The following is a 25,307-nucleotide window of genomic DNA, read 5'->3' on the forward strand; positions in this document are numbered from 1 at the left end:
AAGGCCATGGAATGCCAGGACAAGGGGAATGATAGAGGACAGGGTTGGATGGGAGATTGGGCAGGAATTGTTCCCTGGAGGGTGGGCAGGCCCTGGCACAGGGTGCCCAGAGCAGCTGTGGCTGCCCCTGGATCCCTGGCAGTGTCCAAGGCCAGGCTGGACAGGGCTTGGAGCAGCCTGGGAGGGTGGGAGGTGTCCCTGCACATGGCAGGGGGTGGAATGGGATGAACTTAAAGGTGTCTTCCAACCCACACCATTCCATGATCCTGTAATGCACCACTCTGCCTTAGCAAGGAGTAAAGGCTCCTGCAGAGGGCTGACACGGTGTCATGAGCATCCTCCTCCCTCCAGTCAGTGACTGACACTGCCCCCAGTCTGGCCAATCATGCCTGGCTTCGTTTCCCTTCTCCTGTGCAGGCTGAACCCCAGCACGTCTGTGTGCTGGCTGTGGGGATGTCAGACCGCAGCCAGCGAGGGCTCACAGGACCAGGTCTGACCACAGATCAGAACCAGCTGGGTGCAGATGTTGGGAGGCAGCGGAGTCAACCCTCCTCTGAGCAGCAAACTGGTCTGCAGTTGGGATTCTTCCATTGTGTCAGGGTGCTGTCTCAGATAACTCCATGGGGCTGAGAACCCTCACCTCACTGGGGTAAAACTCAGCTCGTTCTGAGTTACTCTTCTAAACCTTACAAAATCTGAAGTCATTTGAGTAGAACCAATTCCACTGGACATCACGAATCTGTATTCAAATGCCGATGGAGCTTAATTGGCTTGATTTATTGAATTGGTTTAAGAAAACCAGTTAATCTGGTTTAACTGGTATATAAAATAAATCTTGTTTGAATATATTGTGTCTCAGTTTCACAAGCCTCCGCAACAATCCCTCATCACACTATTCCTATTTTAGACTGATTCTCCAGACAGTTGGACAAAGTGGCTCTTAACCTCCCTCCAGGCAGCTCTAAATCTGCCATGTAACGGTGAGTTACCAGAAAAATGAACTGTAATTAACACTGAACATCTCTCACTTTCCAGTCCTCTATAAGCTTATGAAGAGCAATGATTCCAGGATGGCAGGGCAGCCTCATGGACAAGTCTTCTGGAGTGAGTTGCTTTTCCTGGGTCAAGACGCCAGCTGTGCTTTAAAGTCCCTGTCTGTGTGGTGAGTGAGCCTGACAACACCAACACCAACACTGGCACTGCACCCCTGAGGCCAAACCCTCCCCTGGCAGCTCAGCTCTCCTTTGCTTGAGAGGGAAGGAGAATCCCTCCCCTGGTGCACGTGCACTCCTGTTCATCTGTCCTGCTCCACACATGGTATTGGTTACCCTGGCCTGGGGTTGCAGATGAGACAATGACAAATCCCACTGTTAAACACACCTGCTTCACTTCTGGGACACTTGCTGGGCCCTATCTTCTGCTCATCAGTGAGTGCACCTTTCCTACAAGGGCTCCTTCCTATAAACTGTATTTATGTTTATGTGCCTATAAAGCATAAATCATGTTTATGTTGTCTATGGTTTGAAACCCAGCTATAAAACCTCGTCTAACTCCCCTCTTAATTCACAGGCTTCCAGTTCAGACACAGCTAACGAGCAGGATTTATAATGAAGGCAGCTCCTAATGAGCTGACACAAGATGCAGCATTGGATCATACTTGCTTTGAAAAGCACTGATCAAAGCCCTGTGCTTTCTGGTTGGAGAGCATAATTAACGACAATTTCTAAAGAGTCAAGTTTGGGTTGATTAAAAATGCCATCTGACAGCTCAAGAGTGTTGGGGTGTCTCGTGATCAGATGCACAGATACAGCATAAACTCAGCATGGTGTCCCTCCTCCCCTGGCAGGAGAAGGGCTTTTGTTCCCTCGCCAGCAGGCTCCATCCCCTGGGTTTGCAGGGTGATGGATCTGCCCCAGGAGGGCTCACAGGGCTCTGGGGCCATCCCTCCGTGGGCAGCAGGCACTCAAGGTTCTCATGCTGCCCCACCTGCAGAGATGTGGCACAGCTGGTGGGGATGGAGGGGCTCTGATGCCATCAGCAGCCTGCTCCAAGAAAGCAGACAGTCTTTGTAGTGGTTTGGGAGATTCCTGCCTCAGAGGAAGAGAAATGAAAGGAGTGAGGGCTGCTGAATTCTTTTCAATCTTCAATACAGCCAGGTCAAGGCAGTTCTTTGGGCCTGAAATCTCGAGTTTCTTGCCAGGCCACAGACTCCCAGGTCATGTCCAAGCCATTAACTCCCAGGGTTTACTCCTGTCCCCGGCAACACACAGGGGCTTAATCCCCCCTTCCTGGACTCTGACTTCACATCGAGATCCTCCTGCTTAACTCCTCAGCCAGCTGAGGTCTGGAATACACAAACAGAGACGTTTGACCAGGCAATCCCCAACCAGAGCCCGTGCAACAGCTGATACCTCCCATGCCTGTCAGGGAGAGGGAGCCACTGGAGAAAACCACAGGCACCTGAAAGCACTGCTGTGCACGTTCTGCTTCAGGAAAAGAGCCGTCCATGGCTTTGCCTGGTTCCCTCCTGCCTTCAGCTCCTGCTAAAGCTTATTTCACCTGGCACAAGGAAATTCTTTATTCCCAGTTTCTAGTACTTCTCACCCACTCTGTCCACACCCTGCCCCAGCATGCAGGAGGAGAGCATAGTCTTTTCCCAGGTGATTTCATTGTCAGGGGAACATGGTTTCCTACAAACCACATCACCATAGTCACAATTATCTCGTTATCTGGTGCTTTTGAATCTGAATGGAGGCCGTGGCCTCTCTGTAGTAAAAGAACCACAGAACAACTTTGTCACCTCTAATCAGAGATAAAAAACTGAAAACACCTTCCTGCTACCTGATTAGTGACCGGCATTCCTGCCTATGGCAGGGCAGGGTTGGAACAAGATGAAATTCAAGGTCCCTTGCAGACTAAATCATCCTGTGATTCTGCAATAAAGTACAGGAGGATGTTTTGGGGGCATCTCTGAGCCACCCCATCCGCAGTTCTGCACTGATTCCTGCACTCCCCTCACCTTACAGGAGCTGGACCAGACCCTTCCTCATTCAGGCCGAAGTTGGGTTCAGCCCTAATCAAGATAAAAAGCCAATTCACAGGGAATTCACCTTGTATTTTTACAGACAAATGTGATGCAGATCCTATGATGCCTTCTGGAATTTGGTATCCAATTTATTATGATGGAAACAAAACCTCTCAAAGTTGTTGTGGTCTTCCAGAGTGTTAGGCATGACCAAACTGCCTGGGGAAACGATGAGCTTATGGAGGATGGTCTCCATGGCTGATCTATCTTTAAAGAGCTGACTTACAAAAGCCATAGCTGCTGATTAGGACACAGCGCCTCTGATGGCTCATATTCAGTCCTTGCTTCAAAGCACAGAGGAGAATTGAAGCAACTTTTTCCTCTGCAGGCTGATCTGGCTCCCTGCTAGGGACCAACAAGCACCTCTGCTGATGGCTGAGTCTCTGCCTCTCTTGGAGAGCCGGAGGGACAGCGCTCCAAGCACTCGCTGGAGGTATCAGTGTGGAGCTGTTCAAGAGCGGGAGAACTCCTGCTTTGGGCAGATGTGATATATGTCCTAAAGTTAATTCGTGTTAAAAGATATAAAATGTAATTCACCCCCTGTAAATATAAGTTTTACTTCTAATCAAATATACTACGGGTTAACTGAGACGAAAGCTGCACGGAGAGGGGTACAAGGAATTCCCTTCGCCAGAGATTACACAGGAGGGACACGAGAAACTATGCTAAGAATTACACGAAAAGGGACACGAGGATACCTCTGCTGGGAATCGTTAAAAGGAGAACAAAGACAACGGAAAAGGGAGATGGAGAACCCGGAGAAACAAATGATCACATCAGATCGATATCTCATCCGTCTCCTCCCGACATTAACATCTCTACACAGCACCTGGACACAACAATCAAAGACATTGTCTTCCCGGGAGAATCCATTTAAAACATCAGAACCCGAACATGAATATCTAATGAGGCTGCCTTGGAAGAGGGAACCTCGGAGTCCCGAGTTTCTCTCAGCGATCCAGTGTATAAAAAGAGACGGCTCCAAGCCAGAAATGTGAACTTGGGGGGTGACACACTGACAGAGTGTGTTACCGCGTTCACCCAGCGCCGATCCCGGGCTCGACACTGTCCTTTTAATTGTGGCTATCAGAGACTGTTATTTTTGTCTCTCAATAAAATTCTAAAGTTTTGATTCATAGAATTTGGTCTATCATATTTATTACAGCAGATGACATGGTATGGAAACAACAACGCTTCCTAAATGATCTAGGTGCCCACCACTAATATTTTTTTTCCAGAGATGAGGCATTAAAATGATGACACAAGAAAGGAATTTGTATTTCTATCGCACCAAAAATATCAGATGGGGATTTTTTAATTTTTTTTTCTGAAAGAATCTGAGAGCTGGACCTGTCTGATAGCGCTGACATTCTCCACAAGGATGAGAAGTAGAAGGTGATTTTAGTACAATTATCACCAGTGAAGGAAAGGATGAGCAGACACATGAGTTAGAAACTGAGTGTGAGGTACAAGTAGAAATCAGAATCCCTTCCAGAGACAACATGCATGTGTTTGCACATTGTGATTGCTGTATATGAAAGACTTTTACTCTGTTGCAGCTGAATGCCCTCAGAGAGATGCAAAATGGACAGCTGAATTTGTAAGTGAATTTCAACTGCCCTGAAAAACTTCAACTTAGGTCTCAAATCAAGTTCAGGGATAATGAAAATGAGGTTTCCAGCACAAGAGGACCTGTAGTAATTTTTGAATTCTAGAAGAGGAAGATGAAACTGAATAAAGAAAAACAGGCTTAATTCTGAGCTTGATTGCTGCCCAGAGGGAACAGGATGGAGCTCATCAAGTGTTCTTACCTGAGCAATAGATGATGTGATGGCCTGGAGCTGTCTTGTCTGAGACCAGCAGCAAAGATAAAGATTATTTTAATCTGCATTGATTAATCAGAGTTTAATCTGGCAGTCTGCAGAAATATAGAGAGCTTCCTCCACCTGATGCAGTCTTCTCCATCATCAGCTTTCACATGTAATTTTACTTAATCAGTTTTGTGCAGGACTGAGACACAGTGTCAAGTGCTTTAGTAAAATCTAAATGTATTACTGCAATCTCTTCTGGCATCAGTCACCACACCCCAGACTCAGAGCTGACAATTCCCTTCTCATCTAACTCCTAATTATTAACTAAATAGGGGAAATAATAAAAGACAGGGAGGAGAAGCAATCAATAAAGCCATGGCTTATTGTCCTTTCTTTGCTACCAGCAGGGCCCTGTGGATGCTGATTGTGGGTCTCTCTACGTGGATACAGGAGTATCCAGAGGTTTTTCTTTCTCAGTCTTTGCTCCTTTTCAGTTAGACTGAAGCAGATTTATTTACACAGTTGCTGCCAGCTCGCTTCTCTCTTGTGCCTTCGCACCACAGGGTTTTCCAAACTTTTGCACTTTCACCAGTTTTAGTTTTCTGTACCACAGGACCACCTCCACCAGGAGCACGCAGGGTCCCACCAGGCCCAGATGACACAGCACAGACATTTGCTTCTTCAGCAGGCAGCTGGTACCTGGGCAGCAGCCAGGAGCACCTGCTGCAGTGCCCAGTTTGACCAGTTGCTGCCAGTGGGCACAAAGGGGCCGTGGGACCACGGGAAGATGCCTGCAGAGCTGACAGAGGCAGTGTGGTCAGGCTGAGCCCACCTGTGCTCTGCTCCATTCCCTGCACAGACACCTCCCAGACAGCCCTCACTGTGCTGGCCCAAAATGTCCTGAGATGGGAAATCTAGGCCTTGTCCAAGGTAAAGCTTTGGTGTTTTTTTCTTCAGGTAGAAGGCAAACATTTGGGAATAGATGTGAATGTGTTTGAGTCCGGCCTTGCCTCGCCAAGGTGTGCATGCCCCACGTTTGAACTTTCTCCAAGAAGCAGCCAGCAGTGTTTTAGCTTTTATCCAGGGATATTAAAAATGGAAGACAAGAAAATACATTTGTTGTACACTTTATTAGTAATTCTGAGGGAAATAAAAAAAAATCCTTGTCTTTGACCCTCGTTCCTCTCCATCCTCCATGGAGCTCAAACTTCCCTAGAGCTTAAACTTCCCTAGAGCTCAGATCTTTGCATTTCATTCCTGATGCTGTTCGGTTTTTTGGTTTTTTTCTGTGAGTTTTGCTAATAGCTTCTTTGCTAATAGCTTCTTGGTTTCCTGTGAGTTTTGCTAATAGCTTCTCGTGCAAACTTCGGTACTCACAGCCTCCGGCGGTGATGAGCCCAGGGTTCACCCCCCATTCCCAGAAGCTGCACTTTCCAGGGAATTAATGGTGTTGTGCAAACACTCAGAGCATGAAATGATCGTGCAAATCTCACAGCCACACTTGGTCCCAGGATTGTTTAAGACCTTGCATGAAGCCTCAGCAGGAGGAGCCCTGGTCAATGGGTGGGTACCCTTTGTTCCACAGGAACTCCATCTCCTTTTCACAACAGTCTGTCCTGTGAGAAGGCCAGAGAGAAAGAAAAGGAAAGATCCCTCAGTTTTCCATTTGGCTGCATTTTCCCAGACTGTAAATCAGGTAGCAAGAAGCCTGGAGGGCAAAACAGCCCCATAAATACCTCAGTGCTATGGGTGACTCTGCAAACAACTGGGCAAGGCGCTTCCCTTGTCCAAAAGCTCAGAGGGACGTGGTTTTCATTTGGTGTGAACTGAGACCTCAGCCTGGGCTCAGGATTTTGAAGATGTGCTAATGATCTTTATGATCCCTAATTAAGGATCCAGTATTAACCTACTGCTTTCTCTGTGGTTTATAAACCCCTGACCTGGCTTTATGGGGACCTGCATCTGTTAAGTGCGTAATTTTCTACAGAAACAAGCGAGGAAAGACCTCCTTGTCACTGCAGCACGTCAAAAACCCCCACTGGCAGAGTGACCCCGCAAAGGCAGAACACTTCTGCACGTGGTGCTCACAGGGGCTAGTGATGAATTGCTGCAGCTGTTTTCCAAACACCCTGGCCAAGTCTCTGGATTCACAGCCTTCCCTCTCCCCAGGTCTCACTCCACAGCCCAGCTCTCCTTGCTGAAACACCAAACCACGGTTCCTCACTTCCCTCCCGTACAGCCAGACAGGATCTCTTGAGAGCCAGCCCGGATTTGCACAGCCCAGCCAGGGATCACCTGCACTGGAGCCCGGGGCTTTGGCCTCTGCCTTTGGCAGGAATTCCTGCTCCACTCCAGCAGAGGATCAGAGCCTCTGGAGAAGGCTCATCCCAGCAGCTCCTGTGTCCTGGCAGGGCCACATGCAGAGTAAGCAGCGCTGCAGCCCGAGGTGACACACAACAGGGAAACGCAGCTGCCAGAGCCCTGCACTCCCCACACCGGGTGCTCCTCCAGCCCAAACTCTGAACTGGACACCACGTTTGGAAAGAACTTCCCTTTTCTTTTGGATCTTCTCACCTCAGCTGCAGTCTTTTGCAACTTGGATACACGCTCTAGCTCCATGTTGAATGGAATGAGGGACTTGCCTTTACAAACTGTGGATCTGCTGATAAATAAATCTGGATACTGAGAGATTAAAAAAACAGTGGGAAGGATTCCACTGATTGACAAATGGAATGAGAGATTTGTCTTTGCAGACAAACTGTAGATCTGCTAATAAATAAAACTGAATACTGAGGGATGAAAGGACCAATGGGAAGAACCATAAATTCTATAAGGAATTCCACTAATTGACACAGGAAAAAAAAAAGGGGGGGGAGGGTTATACATTAGAAGGGGATCTTAAGTATTAGGCATTTCCAGAAGTCTGTACCTCTCAAGCACCTCAGCCAATGGGGAAAGAGAGAGGAACATGAGGCCATGAAATTAAGATAAAAAGGAGGCTGCATCCACCAAAAATTTGAGAGACCCCATGGGAAATGCCCCATGATGTCTCCCTTTATTCAAATAAAGTTACAGGACTCCTCTGTCTCCTTTTTGGACATAAACCTCTGGTTCTTGCGGATTAATTTTCCTGACAATTTGTTTCATGGTTTCATATACAGGAGAGTTCCTTTATCCTCCCTGTTTTGTTTCAAACAGGACTGATCCAATGTAACATTCAGGAAGAGGGTGAGAATACAGAGTATTTCCCAGGGAGAGTGTCCCTGCTGTCAGTGTTTTTTCACCTAGCAAGCTGAAGCAACCTCAGGTTCTGCCAGGGGAGGTTTAGGTTGGATATTAGAAAAAAATTTCTTCACTTTAAGGGTAGTCAGGCACTGGCACAGGTTACCCAGGGCAGTGGTAGAGTCACCAGCCCAAGAGGTGCTCAAAAAACATGTAGATGTGGCACCTGGGAACGTGGTTTAGTGGTGGGTTAATGGTTGGACTTGTACAGAAAATCACACTATGAAATGCCAGGGTCCATAAAGCAGACAGAGCAGTCCCGCAACTTTATTCGAATAGAGAGAGTCCACCAGGGCACACACCCGCGGGGTTTTCTCTCCCGAGGTTTCAGAGGATGCGGCCTCCTTTCATCCCAAATTCCTGGCCGCATGTTGCCCTCTTCCCTTCCCCATTGCTGAGGTCCTAGGAAGGTACAGCCTTCCTGAACCACCTACCACATATACCCCTTGAACCTGTCATTTTACCCCAAAGTTCAGAAACTCAAGCTCGTGCAGACCCACTTTTCTATTTCAGGAGTCAGAGCTGTCTGAGCTCTGTAACAAACCTGCTGCTTGAAGCTGGTCGAGACATTAAGACTCATTTCAAAGACGTTAATACCCATTCCCTTACCATGGAACTGTTTGTAAAGACCTCAGCACACACCTTTCCTATGACAATGAGCTGTTACTTGTGGCAGCATCCTGCTGTCCTGGCAATGGTTGAACACCTGCCTGCCCAGAAGAAGCAGGGAACAGATTCCTTGTTCTGGTTTTTTTTCTTGCATGGCCTTTGCTTTCCCTGCTAAACTGTCTTTATCTCATCCCATGAGTTCTCGCAGTGTTACTCTTACAATGCTCTCCACCATCCCACTGGGAAGGGGTGAGTGAGCAGTGTGGAACTGAGCTGATGGCTGGGGTTAAACCACAACATGCCCGGGTACATAGGGAGGGTTTTCCTGTGTCAGCTCAGCAAACAGCACTGATCCCCACGGGCACCACACAGGAAGAGCACAGATCATGGAATAAAATAATATAGCAATAATATAGAAAGCATGGGGAGGTGTATTAGTGGTGAAGTTTACGTCCTGGTTTAATTTTTTTCTCTTCTTGTTGCTAAGTGATGTCTACTTGAATTTTACCCCAGAGAATCCTACCATAATAGGTTATGGGCACAGCTTTCAAAGAGCTTTTAGGCATCCAGCAAGAGAATCCAGTGCCTGGACAGTTGATTTTATTAGCTGACAGGTATTTGAGAGTTGGGGTCTCAGGAAAATAAAAATACAGATTGCAGAATACCACCTGGCACCTGTCAGCCTGAGCAGTGAATGAGTGCTGACAGTGTAACTTCCATTACATCTCACCTGTGCAAAATTCTCATGACTTCAGGACCAAAAATAACTGGTGCCAGAGCTGTGTACCAGGAGCAGTCCCTTGAACATCACACAAATATTTTAACCTGTCTTTTGTAACTAAATCTTTGCACCAGTTGAAATGTCACTTAGCATGTTGCCAGGTTGAGGTACCCAGCATTTTCCCAGCAAACAATGCCATGAAGCAGAAACACAATTGAGACTCTTAGCTTAAAACCCAGTCCCTGGCACAAATGTCCCCTATGCCAGCTGTGCCACATCAGGTCTGTACTGGTGTAGGGCCTGTTGCTACATGAACAGAATACAGCTCTTCGCTGCATTCACCCATTCCAGCACAAACTGCTCTCAGTGAAAAGAATCAGATACACACACCCAGGACTTTTTGCTCAACTGGCTCTGTTAGATGATCCACTGGAAACCCAACCACCCACAAGAGAAGGCAGGAACTGATTCACCCAGCTGCCCTGTTGCAAGGCTCCTCAGAAGGCGAGGCAGCAGGCGCCCATCATTGAAGGTGTGGAGAGGAGTAGGAGAGGGGCGTGGGAGCAGCTGGGCTGTAATGTCCAGTGTCGGCACGTTTGAGCCCTGAGTATAAGTAGAGGAGTGGTTTTATCTCTGTCAGGAAGTTTCTGCTCTCCACCTGCCAATTATCACCTCACCCCAACGTCTCTGCCATGGTTTCTGGTTTAACCAGTGCTCGCTGCAGCTGGAAGGGACAAGGTAAAGCCTTGCCCTCCCTGCCACGCTGCCCCTCCTGATTTTGTGATGGCAGCACCCTTGCCTCACCTAAATCTTTAAGCCAACATGCGTCCTCCTTCTCAGCAAGGTGCAACTTAACAGCAAAGTGCCTGCACTAAAGCTTTCCTGTCTCTTGGGGGGAATTCTACTGCCTGCACAAAGCCAGAGGCTCAGGAAGAGTGTACACTTGATTCATCTGCTGTACAAAGAGATCCTTGGGGTTTGGGGATCATTTTTAGCACTGCCAAACCACAGAGACTGGATGCAAAAGGTAACCACGTCAGTAGTGCTGCTCCAGCACGCTTCATGCCTCAGGTGACATCCCCGGATTACAGCAGCCTGATCCCTTTTTTGGTTGTTTTTAACACTTAAATGCCAAGAGCATGCAGGTGCCTGAGGAGAGGTGTCACTCTCACGGCCGCGGCTGTGCTCCCCCGGAACAGCAGGCGATGCTGGAGGCTCCAGGAACCCAGGGCTCCATCTCCTGGCCAGTCCCAGCCTGCAGGAATCCACCTACCCCGGGCACAGCTTCGGGCACCACAGCATCAGAAGGATCTAAAGCTACTGGAGAGCAAAGGAGGGACACGAGGATGGTGAAGGGTCTCGAGGGAACTAGAGCTGTGTGAGGAGGGGCTGAGGACACTCGGTTTGTTCAGCCGGGAAGAGACTGAGGGCAGAGCTCTTCGGGGGCTGCAGCTCCATCCCGAGGGCCAGCTCTGATCTCTGCTCTGTGACCAGGGGCAGGACCTGAGGGAATGGCTGGAGCTGTGCCAGGGGAGGGTCAGGTTGGATATTAGGGAAAGGTTCTTCCCCCAGAGGGTGGTGGGGCACTGAACAGGGCCCCTGGGGAATGGGCACAGCCCCGAGGCTGCCAGGGCTCCAGGAGTACTTGGACAATGCTCCCAGGGATGCACAGAGTGGGATTGTTGGGGTGTCTATGCAGGGCTGGGAGTTGGTCTCATAATCCTTGTGTGTCCCTTCTGATTCAGGATATTTCATGATCGTAGAGAAGCAGCTGTCTGAAAATGAGCTCTTCTTGTCCTGCTGCTGTGCTTCCCAGGGCCTCAGCTGGTGACTTTGTTGATTAAAATATTTTCTGAGTGTCTGATATCCCCATCAGCCCTGCTGAGACCAGAGATATCTGGCTGGGCTCTGCCTTGGCTCATGCCTCAGAAGCGTAACTGTCCAAAGTGTTCTGACAGTGAACTCACACTTCTTTACAAGATTCAGGGCAGCAAGGGACCAGCCTATTTGCCAGATTTGGTTGCAAAGTCTACAGAGAGAGATTTTGTCTCATGCTTCGTCTGTGCCAAAAGTGTAAATTACAACTGGAAGAATGCTGAGTTCATGAATGTGGAAATGCACGATGTGTGATGATTTTTCTGATATTTTGTAATGTTTTATAAGCGGTTTTTAAGTCCTGTGTCAATGAATCACCTGGAATTCTCAGCTTCTCTTTTAAAGTCTGTGGTCATGTGACTGCAGAGAATCACAAGCACCTCAACCTCAAGATTTAGCCACTGATGGCAAAGAATCACTTCCTTCCTACTTTCTAACTTTTTGTTAACTTTCATTCTGCTGTACACGGGGGAGGACTGGATTCTTGCTCCTCAGCTGCCTGAACAAACAGCGCCGAGTGCCAGCTATGGGCTTTTCTGGAGAACTGCACAGCTCTGCAGCAGGAGCTGATCCTGACGGCACCCGGCAGCACTCGGAGCCCGCGGTACCACCCCGGCAGCTCCCACAGCCGCGGGGCAAGGCAGATTCCCCTCTCCATCAAAAAAAAAACCCTCACAAATTCTCTTTTATGCCGATGCAAAGCACGGGGGGCGGCAGCAGCTTGCCGTGCGCTGTGCCCGCTGGGCTGAAGGCGGTTCTGGCAGGGCTGGTTCCGCTTCCACCTCCAGCTGCGGGAACTGTGCGGAGCGGGGGGCTCCAGCCCCTCAGCGCCGGGGGCTCTGTGTTCTCGGGGCGCTCCACTGCCAAGGCCGAGGGGAACGAATCCCCTGACCCCAGGACAGGCCGGGTACCTCGGGCTGTGGGACGGGCCCGCGGCGCCCGAGCACCTCTGGGTAGGAAAGAGAGGGAAGCGCCGAAGGCAGCGGAGGGAAAAGCGGCTTCCCCGGGCCCAGCGGGGGATCCCCGGCACCGTCCCGCCCGCGCCGGGCAGGCACAGCAACCACAAGGACCTCCCTGCCCGACACCCCGGGCTACGGCGGAGCGCGACTCGGAGCCGCCCGGAACCCTCAGGCCGGGCCCGCTCCCGCTCCCGCCCTCGCCGCGCGGACACGCCCCGCCCGCAGGTCCTGGCAGGGCCGGGGCGATCGGGGCCGGGCCGGGGCCGGGGCCGGCGGGAGCTGCGGCGGGGCCGCGGCCAGGCTGATGCTGCCTGCGGGCCGCGGCCGAAGGTGAGGGCCGGGGGGGGCAGGGGGAGCGGGGCCGGGCCCCGTGGGGTGCTGACTGCGCTGGGCCTTGCAGGGCGGCGGCGGCGCTGAGGGCGGCGCTGGGCGAGGGCGCGGAGCGGCGGCGGGAGCTGGAGCAGCGCACGGCGCGGGGCCGGGCGCTCCTGTGGCGCTGGTGAGTGCGGGACCCGGCGGTGTGGCCACCCGCCCGGGTCCCTCCGTGCCCGGGCGGCCCGGAGGGAGGCCCGGGCGCTGGTCCCGCAGCCGTGTCCGAGGCCCCGCGGGCCGGGGGTGCTGGTCTCGTCCCGGTGCAGCAACGCCGGCCCCCGTCGCCGTTTGTTCCCTCCAGGGATGATGAAGAAGAGGAGCGGCCACAGCCATGCTCCAGCACTGAACATGGTGAGCGCTTCCCCCGGGCCGGTGCCTCCTCGTGTCACGCCGGACTCGGGCCAGTTGCGGTGTTAGGAGTCATTCCAGTGCTCAGCAACCACCTAAATGCCCCCTCTGCCTTTTTCCTCCTGCTCTCCTCCTTGGGGTTAGCTTGGAGTCGTGCCTCGTTAGCCAAGGCCGGCAATGAAGTGACTGTGGGCCTGACCCAAGTGTGGGAGTGTCACTTGTTGAGGTTGACTCAGAAGAACTGTCCTGTGGCTCACATCCATCCTGGGTCTTCAAAGCTTCTGACAATCCTGCCTGCATCCTCTGTGCAGTGGCTGTTCCCACAGCTAAAGTAATACCCCCTGCACCATTCATTAGGTTTCATTTCCTTCTGTGCCACCTAGAAGAGCAAGTTAGTGCAGAGTCAAATGGGCAACATCCAGGCCTGAACCTTCTGACATGTTTTCTCTTCTTGCAGGAGACAGGCCTTCACCCAAGGAGCTAGAGGAGCTGGAGCTGCTGAACAGGGCCTTAGAGAAGGCATTGAAAGTCAGGAAAAGCATCTTGAAAACTCCATTAGAGGTTCAGGGAGCTACAGGACAAAAATGGGCAGGTGAGGCACATGCTCCCAAGAAAGCTGAAGAGCAACAGGTGCCTGTACCTGCTGAGGATGTTCCTGAGTGCAGGAAGGTGAGAGCTGGAAGCAAAAAGCCTTTGCTGTTGAAGAAGCCCTCTCCATACCAGTTAACAGCCCCTTACAGGACTGACCCAGATGTGAAGAAGCTGCAAAGGAAACTCACAGCCAGATGTGTTTCTCAAGGCCCCAGGACTGCTGGGAAGGTTTCCTCAAAAGGAATGACTTCCAAACAAGGAAGGAGTCACAGGACAGCAACTGGTGCCAGTGCCAGAGAGGTCTGTGCTGCAGCTGAACCCCAGGAGACACCCAGCCTGTCTGAATCTGCCCCAAATGAGCAGCAAAGCTTTTCTGGAGGGGATTCAGCTGTGGGAGAGAATTCCATAGCCGCTGGCAAGCACTTACTTGGTGCAGGGAAGAAAAGCTGTGGTTTCCTGGGAGAGTCCAACAAAAGGGTGGACGCTGCAGGTGCATGGGGAAGGAGCACCTCACCAGGGACAGGCACCCTGCAGGAAAAGGGGTAAGTGTGGGAGGTGGGCGCCTCTCCTGTTCGGCTCCACGCTCACAGGCACGTGTACAGATCCTGCTGGCTGTGGCTGCTCTGGGGGGGTCCCAGCCTGGCTTCATCCTCCTCACATCCCTCTCAAGAGGAAGGATCCTATACAGTTTAAAAGCCTTTATTGTGGTTGAGTAAGTGTTTTCATTTTAAGGGCTTATTCTTGAATGGCTGTGACTTTGAAAGCCTTTCAATTAAGATTTTTGATGTTTCATAGCCCCCTGTGAGTGTTTTGGTAAGCTGTCTCTGTAGAGCTTTCTTGAGCCTTAGCTTTCCTCTGAGTGTACTCTCTATTATAGCATATTGATTTTTTTATTTCTTCTGGTTTTTTTTACACAGTGATAATACATAATGCATTAATTTTTTTCCTCTCTCTCTCTCTAAAGCATGTGCCTGGTGCTGTTTGGAGTGATGACATCGGGGTTTAACACTGTCCCTGTTAACCTGTAACATACTGCCCATGTAACTGCACAACTCAGGACTGACTAGAGTGCAGTTGTTTCAAGGGTTTGGTGTAGGAGGGATTATGAAGGGAATCTTACTGAGATTCTGTGTGGAAAAGTGGCAAAATTATACTTAAAAGATTGGCTTTGCATTCATGCTGGTCTGTCTTGTTTAAGTAATTTCTTTCTCTTTCACTTTAACAAAACATTGATGTCCCTGATGTCCCTGGAAAGTTTTGAGGAATATTTCTGCTGCCACAACCTAACTCTTGTGTTTGTGCAAGGAGGCAATGATCCCTTTTCACTGGCATTGGAAGGGCCACAGAACATTTTAGTGACAGTTGCTGTGGGAACAGGGGTCTGGATTCAAACATTTACTTAAATTCCCAACTGTGGCCTTGCATTCCTGGTCTGCATGTGACTAACAGCTGCCAACCCTCCTGTTTTTTAATAACAATTTAGGGATTATTCTGCTTCAGGGTTAACAATCGTATTCCCAGTGGAAGCTGGAATGTCCCATCCCTGTTTCTTTGAGTGTGATATGGTGCTAAGCAAAGCTGCCTTGTCCCGCCGAGGCAGGGCAGCAGGGTACGGCAGACACGCTTCCCTGAAGGTGTTGTTTCCATGTCTGTGCTCTGCTGTGCCATGGCTTTGCTCCCAGCTGCCCGCCCTGGATGAACCTCTGACTGGTGACGGGATGCAGGAGCTCTCCCAGCTCAGCTCCATGATGCCTGCCGAGTCGAATGAGCCACCTAATCTTCCTTCCTTGAGGACAGTCTGAAGACAGTGGTGGATCCAATCTCCAGAGTTGCTGACACCTCCCACTGCAGCTAAATTAATTTCAGATTTTGACAAAAGACCATTTTCCCTGTTGAAAGACAAGGCTCAGTTAATTGCTTTCCAGCTGCCAGGACTGATCCTTCTCTTATTTTACAGATGCCAGCTGAAGCTCCCCCTTCCCTACAGGAAAGCCTATTCCAGGAACTCCAGGTAAGACCAGTCTGATTAGTTCAGTCCAGAACTACCCTCAGCTTCAGGGCTGTGAGGAGGGGTCAGGTGTGCTATTCTGTGTGCCCTGGGGAGGCAGTGACCCCACAGGACATGCGGCCTGAACTGGGAGCAGGAAGAGCTCCCATACTGCAAGGCTGCTGCTGAAGATGTGTTCTTATGTTACTGCAGCCACTAGTGCTGCCTTTGTTTTCTGAGTGCTAATTACTGTTACTCACTGAGTCATGAAGTTCCTAGAATGCTTTAATTGTGGGTTTGGTTCAGCAGAAGTCTCTGTTGGTGCCATACACCTGTTGAAGGCAGGACACCCCATGGGATGGGTGTCTGTATACACTATGCAATGAGAGTTTCCCAAACCATCCCTGCCCTGCCTTTGCAGCCTGGAAGCGCCACAACTGTGTGTGTTTGAGGCTGGCTCCTGCTGCTGAGCTCTGACACAGAGCCAGCTACAGTGTTACTGCAGGGATGGTGCAGGTGGTCGGGGTTTTCGTGCTCCAGTCTGTTCTCCGGTCTTCTTTCCCACATTTCCTCTGAGAAATCTTGCCATACCTCAGCAGATTGCTCCTTATGTGCTTTGTTCAGCTAGTAAGCATAAACCCTTTCTTAAATCTAACTGTAGCCCTTTGTGCTGCCCTCAAGAATTCCTCCTCCTCTTGGAAATTGTCATTTATCAGACACCAGTTTGTTAGCTGCCCTTCTGCAAGTTGTAAAGACTTTATACCCTTAATTTTCACTTCTAAATTGAGCCTTTCAGCATTCTAATCACTTTGCTGTAATTTTATACTTCTCACTATTGCTTTCAACTCAGTAACAGATTGAGAATAACCTTTGCACTAAAGATCCCTTGCAGAGGGTTTGCATCTTGCCTGGGAACTTCTGTTCTTTCCTGTTCCATTAACCTTGCCACTTCTTTGCATAATGTATTTCTGAAATCTGCACATTCTAACATGATTTAAAAGACCCATTAGGCTAGAGAGAAGACACATGCACACTCGAGTTAGTCAGGCACTGCAGAACTATTTTAAGCTTCCTCCTGATGGCTCTCACTGCGGCAGGTTTTGGGAGACAGTCCTTAAGGAAAGGATATTATGGGGACTGTGCATCCATGGGGGTGTTGAACTCTGTGAGTGAAATGCATTTCTCTGGTAGTGCTATTATTTGTGCAATGCTTTATCTGAAAAACTGGTGCACTGGTGTGAACTCCTGCTCAGCTTTCTCGTGATACTGTTCTTAAACCTCTGTCTTGCATCCCTGACATGCTGCTGTCATTCTGCCAAACATACCACTTTGTTCCCTGCAAAAAATTTATTAAAGAAGAATCTTGAGGAAGTTTGGAATATGAAGTAGTTTGGGTGAGAGTTTGTCCTGTCTGCTTTTTTTTTGTACACTTGTACTAATAGAATAAATGTACAGAAATGTAAATTACTTACTCCTAAGAAAGGAAGGGAAAATTTGTTGCTTCCTATGGGGTATAAACGCAGGCAGAACAACAGGATGAGCGATGTGCGGTGAGTTCACATTCTGCTTATGGAAATGTGCTGTCTGTCTTCTGATCCTTCCCCTCAAAACAAGAGGAGAGAGTAACGTGTGTTTTGCAGTGTCTGGTGCTTTCTGCAGGGTGTCCTTGTTGATCTGATAGCAGCCGTGGGAGTGAGTGGGGAATGGCTGGTAAATAACCTGTGAGAGAGAGGGGGGAGGGAGACACTTGTAATTAAAGCGCTGATATGCCACACTGGTGTGTCACAGCTCAACGTGAGCACTGTCTGGTACAAAGGAGTGTAACTTCCACCTCCTGCCCCTTTGGAATTTCAGGGCATGGGAGAGATGTCGTCTGTGCCAAACAAGTGCAGATGCAGCAGCTGCAAGGACCCGTTTTATGGAGAGGATCCAGATGACTGTATCCTTTCCTAGCAGGCACAGGGTGCAATTGCTCTGCAGTGAGCTCCCAGCTGGAGAGAGTTATGCCTCCAATAGCAGCAGTTCCACTTGGGTCTCTAGGCAGTGGGTTTTTTCACAGTACAGCTGTTGAGCACTTACAAAACTTCTGATCCAGCCAAACGTGGCCACAAGGCAGACATGCCCTACACAGCTGTGCTGTGCTGTCCTCACCTTCCCCCTGCAGTGCCACTTCCCAGGCTGGTCCCTCTGCCCTGATCCCAGCTGGCCTGGGGCTTGGGATGCTGCACAGAGCTGGTGCTGTGAAACCTTCCTTAAGCTGCTGCTGTTGGAGTTCTGCTCCCCAAAGCTGATCCCCAGTCCTGCAGAGATAGAGGAGGAATTAAGGGGCCTCCAGGATGTCCCCTTCCATCTGAGGCAGTATGTGGAAGCTGTGCCTGCAGGTAAGGAGGGAAAAAGGGCAGTGGGAGGGTCAAAGGTGGAATAAGAATGATTTGGACTCCAGTTCCATGTGTTTTGTGTTCTTGGCATATGCTGGACATGAGGGACAGGAACATTCTCTGCCTGAAGTGAAGGCTGGTGAACCCAAGGCCACTCTGGAAGCTGTTTGGGGAGGAAGGTTCCAGTGCTCACACCTTTCCTCTGCTGCTCTTGTAGACCCTCCCACTCTGCAAGAAGAGTATGAAAGCCTTCTGACCTTGGAGGGTTTGCAAACCACAGTGTCCCAGTGCCTGCAGAAGCTGCAGCTGCTGCAAACAGGTGAGAAGTGCCTGTGTTTGTGGTCAGGTATGAACGTGGCCCTTTGCCGTCTGTGTGCAGGACACTGGACCAAGGTTACTTTTCTCCTGATTATGGTAACGGAGCACTTAATTCTCTGGTGGCAAACAAATCTGTGGTACCTGTGTGCCACCCCTCTGTGTTCAGGAGAGACTTGGAGCTTTGAACTGCAGTTGCAGTTCAAGAGGGCTGGGGAAGGGATAATGCAGGCCACAGCTTAGGGTGTTCGGATTGTGCCATGTGTGAGGAGCTTACCCTGATTAATACAGTGTCTTTAGTCATTAGTTTCTGGTGACAGTAAGTAGATCATAAAGTCTGCAAGTACAGGTTTAACTTGTATGTTTTTGTCTCCTGCCGTTTCTTGTAACCTGGCAGCTCTGGAGTCCCAGCTGAGGCTGCGCCCAGACTGCACTGGGGATGTGGGGAGCTGCTCTCCAGCCTGTGTCCCTGCCAGGGGACAGACGTGTGGCAGTGCAGACGTGCTGGCTGTGCCTCTCCTCTATTACTCCAGTCTCCAGGAGCTGAGCGACCTGTTTGCCTCGAAGCTGCAAGTATCGATGCTGCACCAAGAGATTGCCTTACAAAAGGTGAGTCTGGAGAAGTGTCAGTGCTCCCTGAGCAGGGGAAAAAAAAGAACAAAAGAACAATTGTGGGCCAGCAGCTGCTGTACAAGGTGTTGATGGGCAGCAGCAGCATAGCAAGTTCCCCCAGTGATGTTTCTGTGTTTATGCCTTGTTCTCTTTGTTAATGAATGGGACTTCTTGTTGTTGTTGTTAGGGCCGGAGCAGAGGCCCTTGCATGCCTGTCCCTCTCCTGATTAAATTTTATTTACCTGTTCTGAAAGAATTTGGCAGTAGAGGATGTCGTTGGTAATGCCCCTTTTGTCAGACCTTTACAGCCCTGTTAGGGTACCCACTCCCTCATTCCCTCCTGTGTGACTTCCAGCTGATGAACTCCTCTGTTCTCTGTTGCTTTCCTTTTATATCTCAAACCACTGTGCTGCTATTCTTGTTTTTATCATTCTGAGACTGTAAGAAACAGGGTAGGAGGTGTCAGCTTCTTCAGCAGCCTGAGCAGAGAGTTTGCCACACAGGGATTACTTGTTCTTCTCAGCCAGCAGCAAAGGGCAGAGAAGATCTGTGAAATCAAATCCTTTGACCTACTCTTTGCCATTGACCTGAATGATAGAGGCTTTGAAAAAGTCTTTTTTTGTAAGCCAGAGAGGCATTATTAATAACAGGCTGCAGCCCTGTGGCGGAAGACAGATTGTTACCTGACTTCAAATGGGATTTCAGCATCATCATCCTGAATTATGGATTATGAAGGGTTTGGGGGTTTTTTATCTGCCCAAAATGGACTGGTGACCAAAGCCTGATTCCTGCTGCTCTGTTGGCTGACTCCGTTTCTCCTGCACATGTACCAAAATAGGTGCTTTGTGCCAGATGAGCCCTGAGAGTCTGAAGCAGCTCTGTGCAGAGTGTGCAGGATAAGTGAAATTCTTAGGACAGGTGAAGTAAGTGGACATAGAAGAAGATAAATACCCCCGAAAAGGATGTACCTATTTCTGGGCCAAGCCTGTCCACTGCCTTTCCATGGAGGAATGCCAAGTATCATAGAAATTCCTGGTAGCTCTTAGCCTGTCTTTGATGGTGGGGATCTATTTCTTCGTAGGTATCAGGAGCAGAGCAGGTGGATGGAAGGGGAGCAGTGCAGCACTTCTTCATGTGCCAGCTTTCCCCCTAGGTATCTTTCATGTCTGTGAAAAGAGGCTTCCCAGAGATGAGCAGCTGTGTCCTGCTCCCCCATCCCTGTGCAGAGACTTGTGTACAACAGCAGAGGGAATCTCCTGTAGATACCCTGTACTCTATTCTGTTTGGGTCTTCCTCTGTATCCACCAGGGAACAATCATGGAATCACAGAATAACTTGAGTTGGAAGAGGCCCACAGGGATCACAAGTGCAGTTCCTGGCCCTGCACAAACAGCCCAAGATTCCCACTCTGTGCCTGAGAGAGTTCTCCAAACGCTGCTGGAGCTCTGGCAGCCTTTAGGGAGGTGGCTGGCACATGCAGTTGTCCTCTCTCCTGGGCAGGCAGGGTGGATTTTGGTGTGCAGGCTGCTCAGACTTCATAACCTCATGCCAGATGAAAAAAGAAAAAAAATAAAAATCTCAGGCAAAATGCCTGTCTGAGCACTAATTCAAGAGTGGGACACCAAAGAGCAGTTTTTGTCCAGCAATTGAAGTGACCTGTGCTTGAGTTGTCAGTCCTAATCCCAGAGCTGATACTGATGCTGCACTGGATTGTTTGACATCATGGGCTGAGATCCCAGCATAGGCTTAATTGGGCAGCAGTCAGGCCAGGGAATGTTGGACAGTTTGAGCAGTCCCTGCAGCCGGTTTGGGCTGGAGTTGGCCACCACTCACACCCCTGGCATAACTGGGAGGTGGTGGGAACAGTCCTGAGTGAAGGGCTGGACTTACCCTTGGGTGAGTGAGCACCTCACTGTGTGCCTGCAGAGGTCCTGAACCAACACCAGCTTCAGCTTCTTGCAGGATGCTTATCTTACCCAGTGCTGAGCCTTCCCTGCAGCGGGGCAGCAGCACTGCCACTTGTCTCACTGCTCTGGAAACGCTGTGTGGCTGCTGAAGTAGCTCATGAGCAGAAAATGAACCACTCTGCCTTTATTAAATATGACAAAAGAAAGCATCCATCAATCAATTAGCCTGTTTAATATTAGTCATACTGCTCTGATTAGATTTCACTTGTTGTACAGCCACTTCAAGCAATACTGGAGTGCTGCTGGCTCTGGTGACAGTGTCTCCTTTGCTCCTGCCCAGGTGATGATGGCAGAGCTGCTGCCTGTCCTGGAGCCCAGGCCATTCCTGGAGGGCTCTGCAGGGCTGTTGCGGGCCATCCACAGCCAGCTCTGTGAGGGGGGCCGGCGCTTCCCTGTGCTGGTGAGAGACGAGCTGCTGGACTGAGCTGGGAGCCTCCTGCTGCTCCTGCACAGAGCCAGAGACTGCTCTAAGCAATAAATCTTTCTAAGAACTTCTTTCCTCTGCCTGTTTATTAAGCTAAATTGCAGGGGGTATGGGCTTTTTAAATTTTCATTTTTAATTTTTTTTTTTAAATTTCCTTTTGTATCAGGAGGACTGGAGCCTTCTCTCCTCTGGAGCCAGGCTGGGAGCGCTTGGGGTGTTCAGACCCAAGAAGTGAAGGCTCCAGTGAGACCTTAGAGCCCCTTCGAGTGCCTAAAGGGGCTCCAGGAGAGCTGGAGAGGGACTCAGGACAGGGTCCTGGAGGGACAGGAACAAGGAGGAATGGCTTCCACTGGCAGAGGGCAGGGCTGGATGGGATGTTGGGCAGGAATTGTTCCCTGGGAGGGTGGGCAGGCCCTGGCACAGGGTGCCCAGAGCAGCTGTGGCTGCCCCTGGATCCCTGGCAGTGTCCAAGACCAGGTTGGACACTGGGGCTTGGAGCAGCCTGGGATGGTGGAAGGTGTCCCTGCCCATGGCAGGGGCTGGAATGAAATGAGTTTAAGGTCCCTTCCAACCCAAACCAGTCTGTGACTCTGTTGTTCTATATCACTTTCCTGACTGTTAACTGAGGTTTTGTAAAGCCCTTTCAAGGCTTCAGAGACTCTGATTTTGGCTTTTCTTCCAAGGCTGTCTCTACCAAGCTCTAGATTCTTGACTGCCTCAGGACACCAGGCTCCTGGATGCAGTGTAGCAGGGAATAGAACATGGCTTACACTGATCGGATAGCCACGGGATCATGGCCTTCCAGCATCCAGAACTCCTGGGAGCTGCTGCTCGCCTGGTCCTCTGTTCACCCCCTGGCACAGAGGGCTCGTGTAATATTCGCTGATTGGTTTTGATGCCGGCAGGAGCGGGGGAGCGAGCTGTGCTCGCCGGGTCTGGCTGTGCCCGGCAGGTGGCGGGCGGCTCCCGCGGTCCCCGCCGGTGTCCGGCAGCCGCAGCTCCCGCCCTGTCACCGCGGAAAAGGCCGGCTGCCCTTGCTCCTTCGTGCTGGGTTTCTGTGCGTAAGCCCCACATTCCCTGGCGTTTCAGTGCCAGGTGAAAGTATGGAGTGAAGTGGAAAACCTCTGCTTGTGAGTACTTAAAATTCCGTTCGGGAAGTGTACCACAGTTTGACCCAGACCGTATCTCAGAGCTGGACTCTGTTTGTGTGTGTTTGTGTGTGTGTGTGTAATTTAGCTTTTAGCAGTGCAAAGACATTCCTTATTTTTTCCTTATTTTTTCCTTATTTTTTCCTTATTTTTTCCTTATTTTTTCCTTATTTTGGCTCTTCTGAATGTCCGGCTCTTTCTGACACTCAAAATTCAATGAAAATCATTCATATCATAGGTAAAAATCAGCATATTTTACTTTCTCTTTGTATTTTTGTCATAGAATCCCGGAATGGGTTGGGTTGGAAGGGGCCTCATTTCATCCCACGCCCTGCCATGGGCAGGGACACCTTCCACCAAACCAGGTTGCTACAAGTCCTGTCCAACCTGGCTCCTAAATTAGCGTGGTCATACCCATGAACACGTCCATGTTTGAATGGGAGAGCTGACATTTGGTATTGTTAATTAGGGTGCTGTTATGGATAACTTGTGTCTGCAGGCACTGCATGAGTCATGGAGCATCTGCTGCTCGGCGCAGAGCAGGCCAGTGGAAATTGGCAGCGACTTCAGCACCACGGCAAGGACGGCAGAGGTGGGAAAGGGCTGGGAAAAGGAGACAGCCCACAAGAGAGGATTCCCAGGGGTTGCTGCAAACTCAGAAGGCAAGCTGACACTGTAGGAGTTGTGCAGAAGGGGTGCAGAATGTCAGGTAGCTGGGTTGTTCTCTGCCTCTGGGTGCAGTGGGGTTTTGTTTCTCTTCCTACACCACAATTTAAAATTTTCAGAAATGTGTAAGACTTTAAATCATTTGAATGACTCACTCTTTCAAACCAGTCTTGTGCCACAGCAGAGATAGAGATTCAATAACAGTTGAACTCAGGGGCTGGGGGGGCTTTGTTCTAGAATGTGCCATTGCTATCAGAAGAAGGTACATCCATCTGAGATGAGGAAACAAAGACATAAGGTAGTGTTTGATGCCAGGGGATAGAATTACAGAAATACAGGAAATGAGCAGTATTTTTGGAAAGTGATAGATGATCCCAGTGTTGTGTAGACATGAGCTGAGAAAGCACAGTGAGGGTTAGGGAGGATTATCAGCTCTTAGCCTTCTTTGTCCCCTGCAGTAGCATTTCAATGGTTTTGGGTTTTTCCTACTGAAGGATGGGATCCTGAGGAGGAGGCAGGTTTTTACTTTTCTTTCCAGAATCTGTGACTTTAAGTATTTCCAACTGCTACAGTTTGTCTTTTCCCCTGGCTCCCTTCTCTCCCTCCCATCTGCAACTTCTCCACGGACTCTGCTTGTTTTGCAAATGCGTTTGGCCAGTGGAAGGACAGCAGCAGTGCTGCTGTCAATGCACACTGCAAGCAGCAGAGCCTCTTGGAGGGTCTCACAGGCACCACTTGTCTTTGGTTAGCATTAGAGAATAATAGAATCACAGACTAATTTGGCTTGGAAGGGATCTTAAAGATTATTTAGTTCCACCCCTGCCATGGGCAAGGACAACTCCCACTATCCCAGTTGCTCCAAACTCTATCCAACCTGGCCTTAGACACTTCCAGGGATGCAGGGGCAGCCTCAGCTGTGCTTAGTTCTGAAGCTCTGTTGAGCCCTCCAAGGGGTTTTTCCTGCATGTGTTACCAGATCTGGCACCAAGTGATGCTGAAGCCCCTCCTTGGGGCATGTACAGACTCAGCAGTGTGGCTTTAGGGGTGCTCCCTATCTAAAACAGAAATAACTGGGCTCTTAGTAAGAGGGATGACACCAGCAGTGGTGTGGAGGAATGTCCTGCCTCTTCCAGTCCTTCTGAGGGGACTGGCAGCCTGTGCCCTGCTGCTGTGACTGTCCATGGCACACTCCCACCCCTGGGAAAAGGGCAGGAGGAGCTCCCTGGACCAGGAGCACACGTTAGGGTTTGGAAAGGCTAACCCTGATGAGCTGTGTTGTTGGAGTCCAGGGCATTCCTTTGGTTGCCCTGGAGGGTCAGGGACCTGGGCAGGGGGGTCTGGGACCCCAGCCCAGAGCTCAGAGAGACACTGGATTTGATTTCAGTCCATGGGAGAGGCTTCTTGCACTGCAGGAAGCATTGCAGGCCACAAGAGTGTAAAAATAGTAGTTTAGAATATCACAGGGTGAAAAAACAGTGAGTTTGGGATTCTTGGCATTGAAGTGAATGGGGCAAGATGGAGAATTTGGGGCATTGTCTCTTTCTTCTTCCTTCTTGTTCCCTCACTCCATTTCTGCAGTGACGTTGGCACAAAGTAGTTAGTGAGGATTGGGTCAGAGTAGAGATGACCTTTTTAGTAGTAGTGATAGACATTGGTAATAAATAGTAAATAAAGAATACATAGCAATTAGTATAAAAGATAAGGACAGCCCAGAGACGGGGGGAGTCACCAGATGTCCGAGCCGCGGCAAACATCTTTTGGACACTGAGAAAATTGTAAGATAAGAACTAATAAATGAAGCCTGTAACCTTGAAGACTCCGTCTTTTCCTGCGTTTGGCTCAGAGCTTTGCAGAGGGCCAGGACTCTAAAACCACCTGAATGCCGGGAAATTTAAGCTCCTAAAAAGGAGCCCCCGACAACAGCCATCCCTGGGATGGGCAGAAACAACTGCAGTCCCCCAGATGGGACAGAAACACTGTGTGAGGGATAAGGGAATTTCATCAAGGAGCAGTTTAAGATGGTAGATGTTGAAGTGGGAGGAAAACTTCCAGCCCCCTCTGAAGATGACAAATTTGCTGTTGATGTTATTCTCTAAATGAGTGTTCTGTGAGCTCCAGAGAGCAGGTTACTTGATTAAAACTGTGTGTGAATCAAGC

At 49.9% G+C, this 25,307-nt stretch overlaps 1 protein-coding gene across 1 annotated transcript; it reads left to right on the forward strand.

Annotated features, from left to right (window-relative positions):
- Nucleotides 1-10,330: 10,330 nt before the first annotated feature.
- TEDC2 (tubulin epsilon and delta complex 2) lies at nt 10,331-24,964 on the forward strand. Its single transcript, XM_058422627.1, has 11 exons — nt 10,331-10,352; nt 11,254-11,335; nt 12,743-12,841; nt 13,016-13,065; nt 13,520-14,195; nt 15,611-15,664; nt 17,495-17,579; nt 17,913-18,021; nt 18,236-18,337; nt 18,731-18,942; nt 22,984-24,964. The coding sequence occupies exons 1-11, from the start codon at nt 10,331-10,333 to the stop codon at nt 23,161-23,163; spliced, it is 1,671 nt and encodes a 556-aa protein (XP_058278610.1). The 3' UTR covers nt 23,164-24,964.
- The last annotated feature ends 343 nt before the right edge of the window (nt 24,965-25,307 follow it).

The sequence above is a fragment of the Hirundo rustica genome, chromosome 15 (assembly GCF_015227805.2).
Source record: "Hirundo rustica isolate bHirRus1 chromosome 15, bHirRus1.pri.v3, whole genome shotgun sequence".
Lineage (NCBI taxonomy): Eukaryota > Metazoa > Chordata > Aves > Passeriformes > Hirundinidae > Hirundo > Hirundo rustica.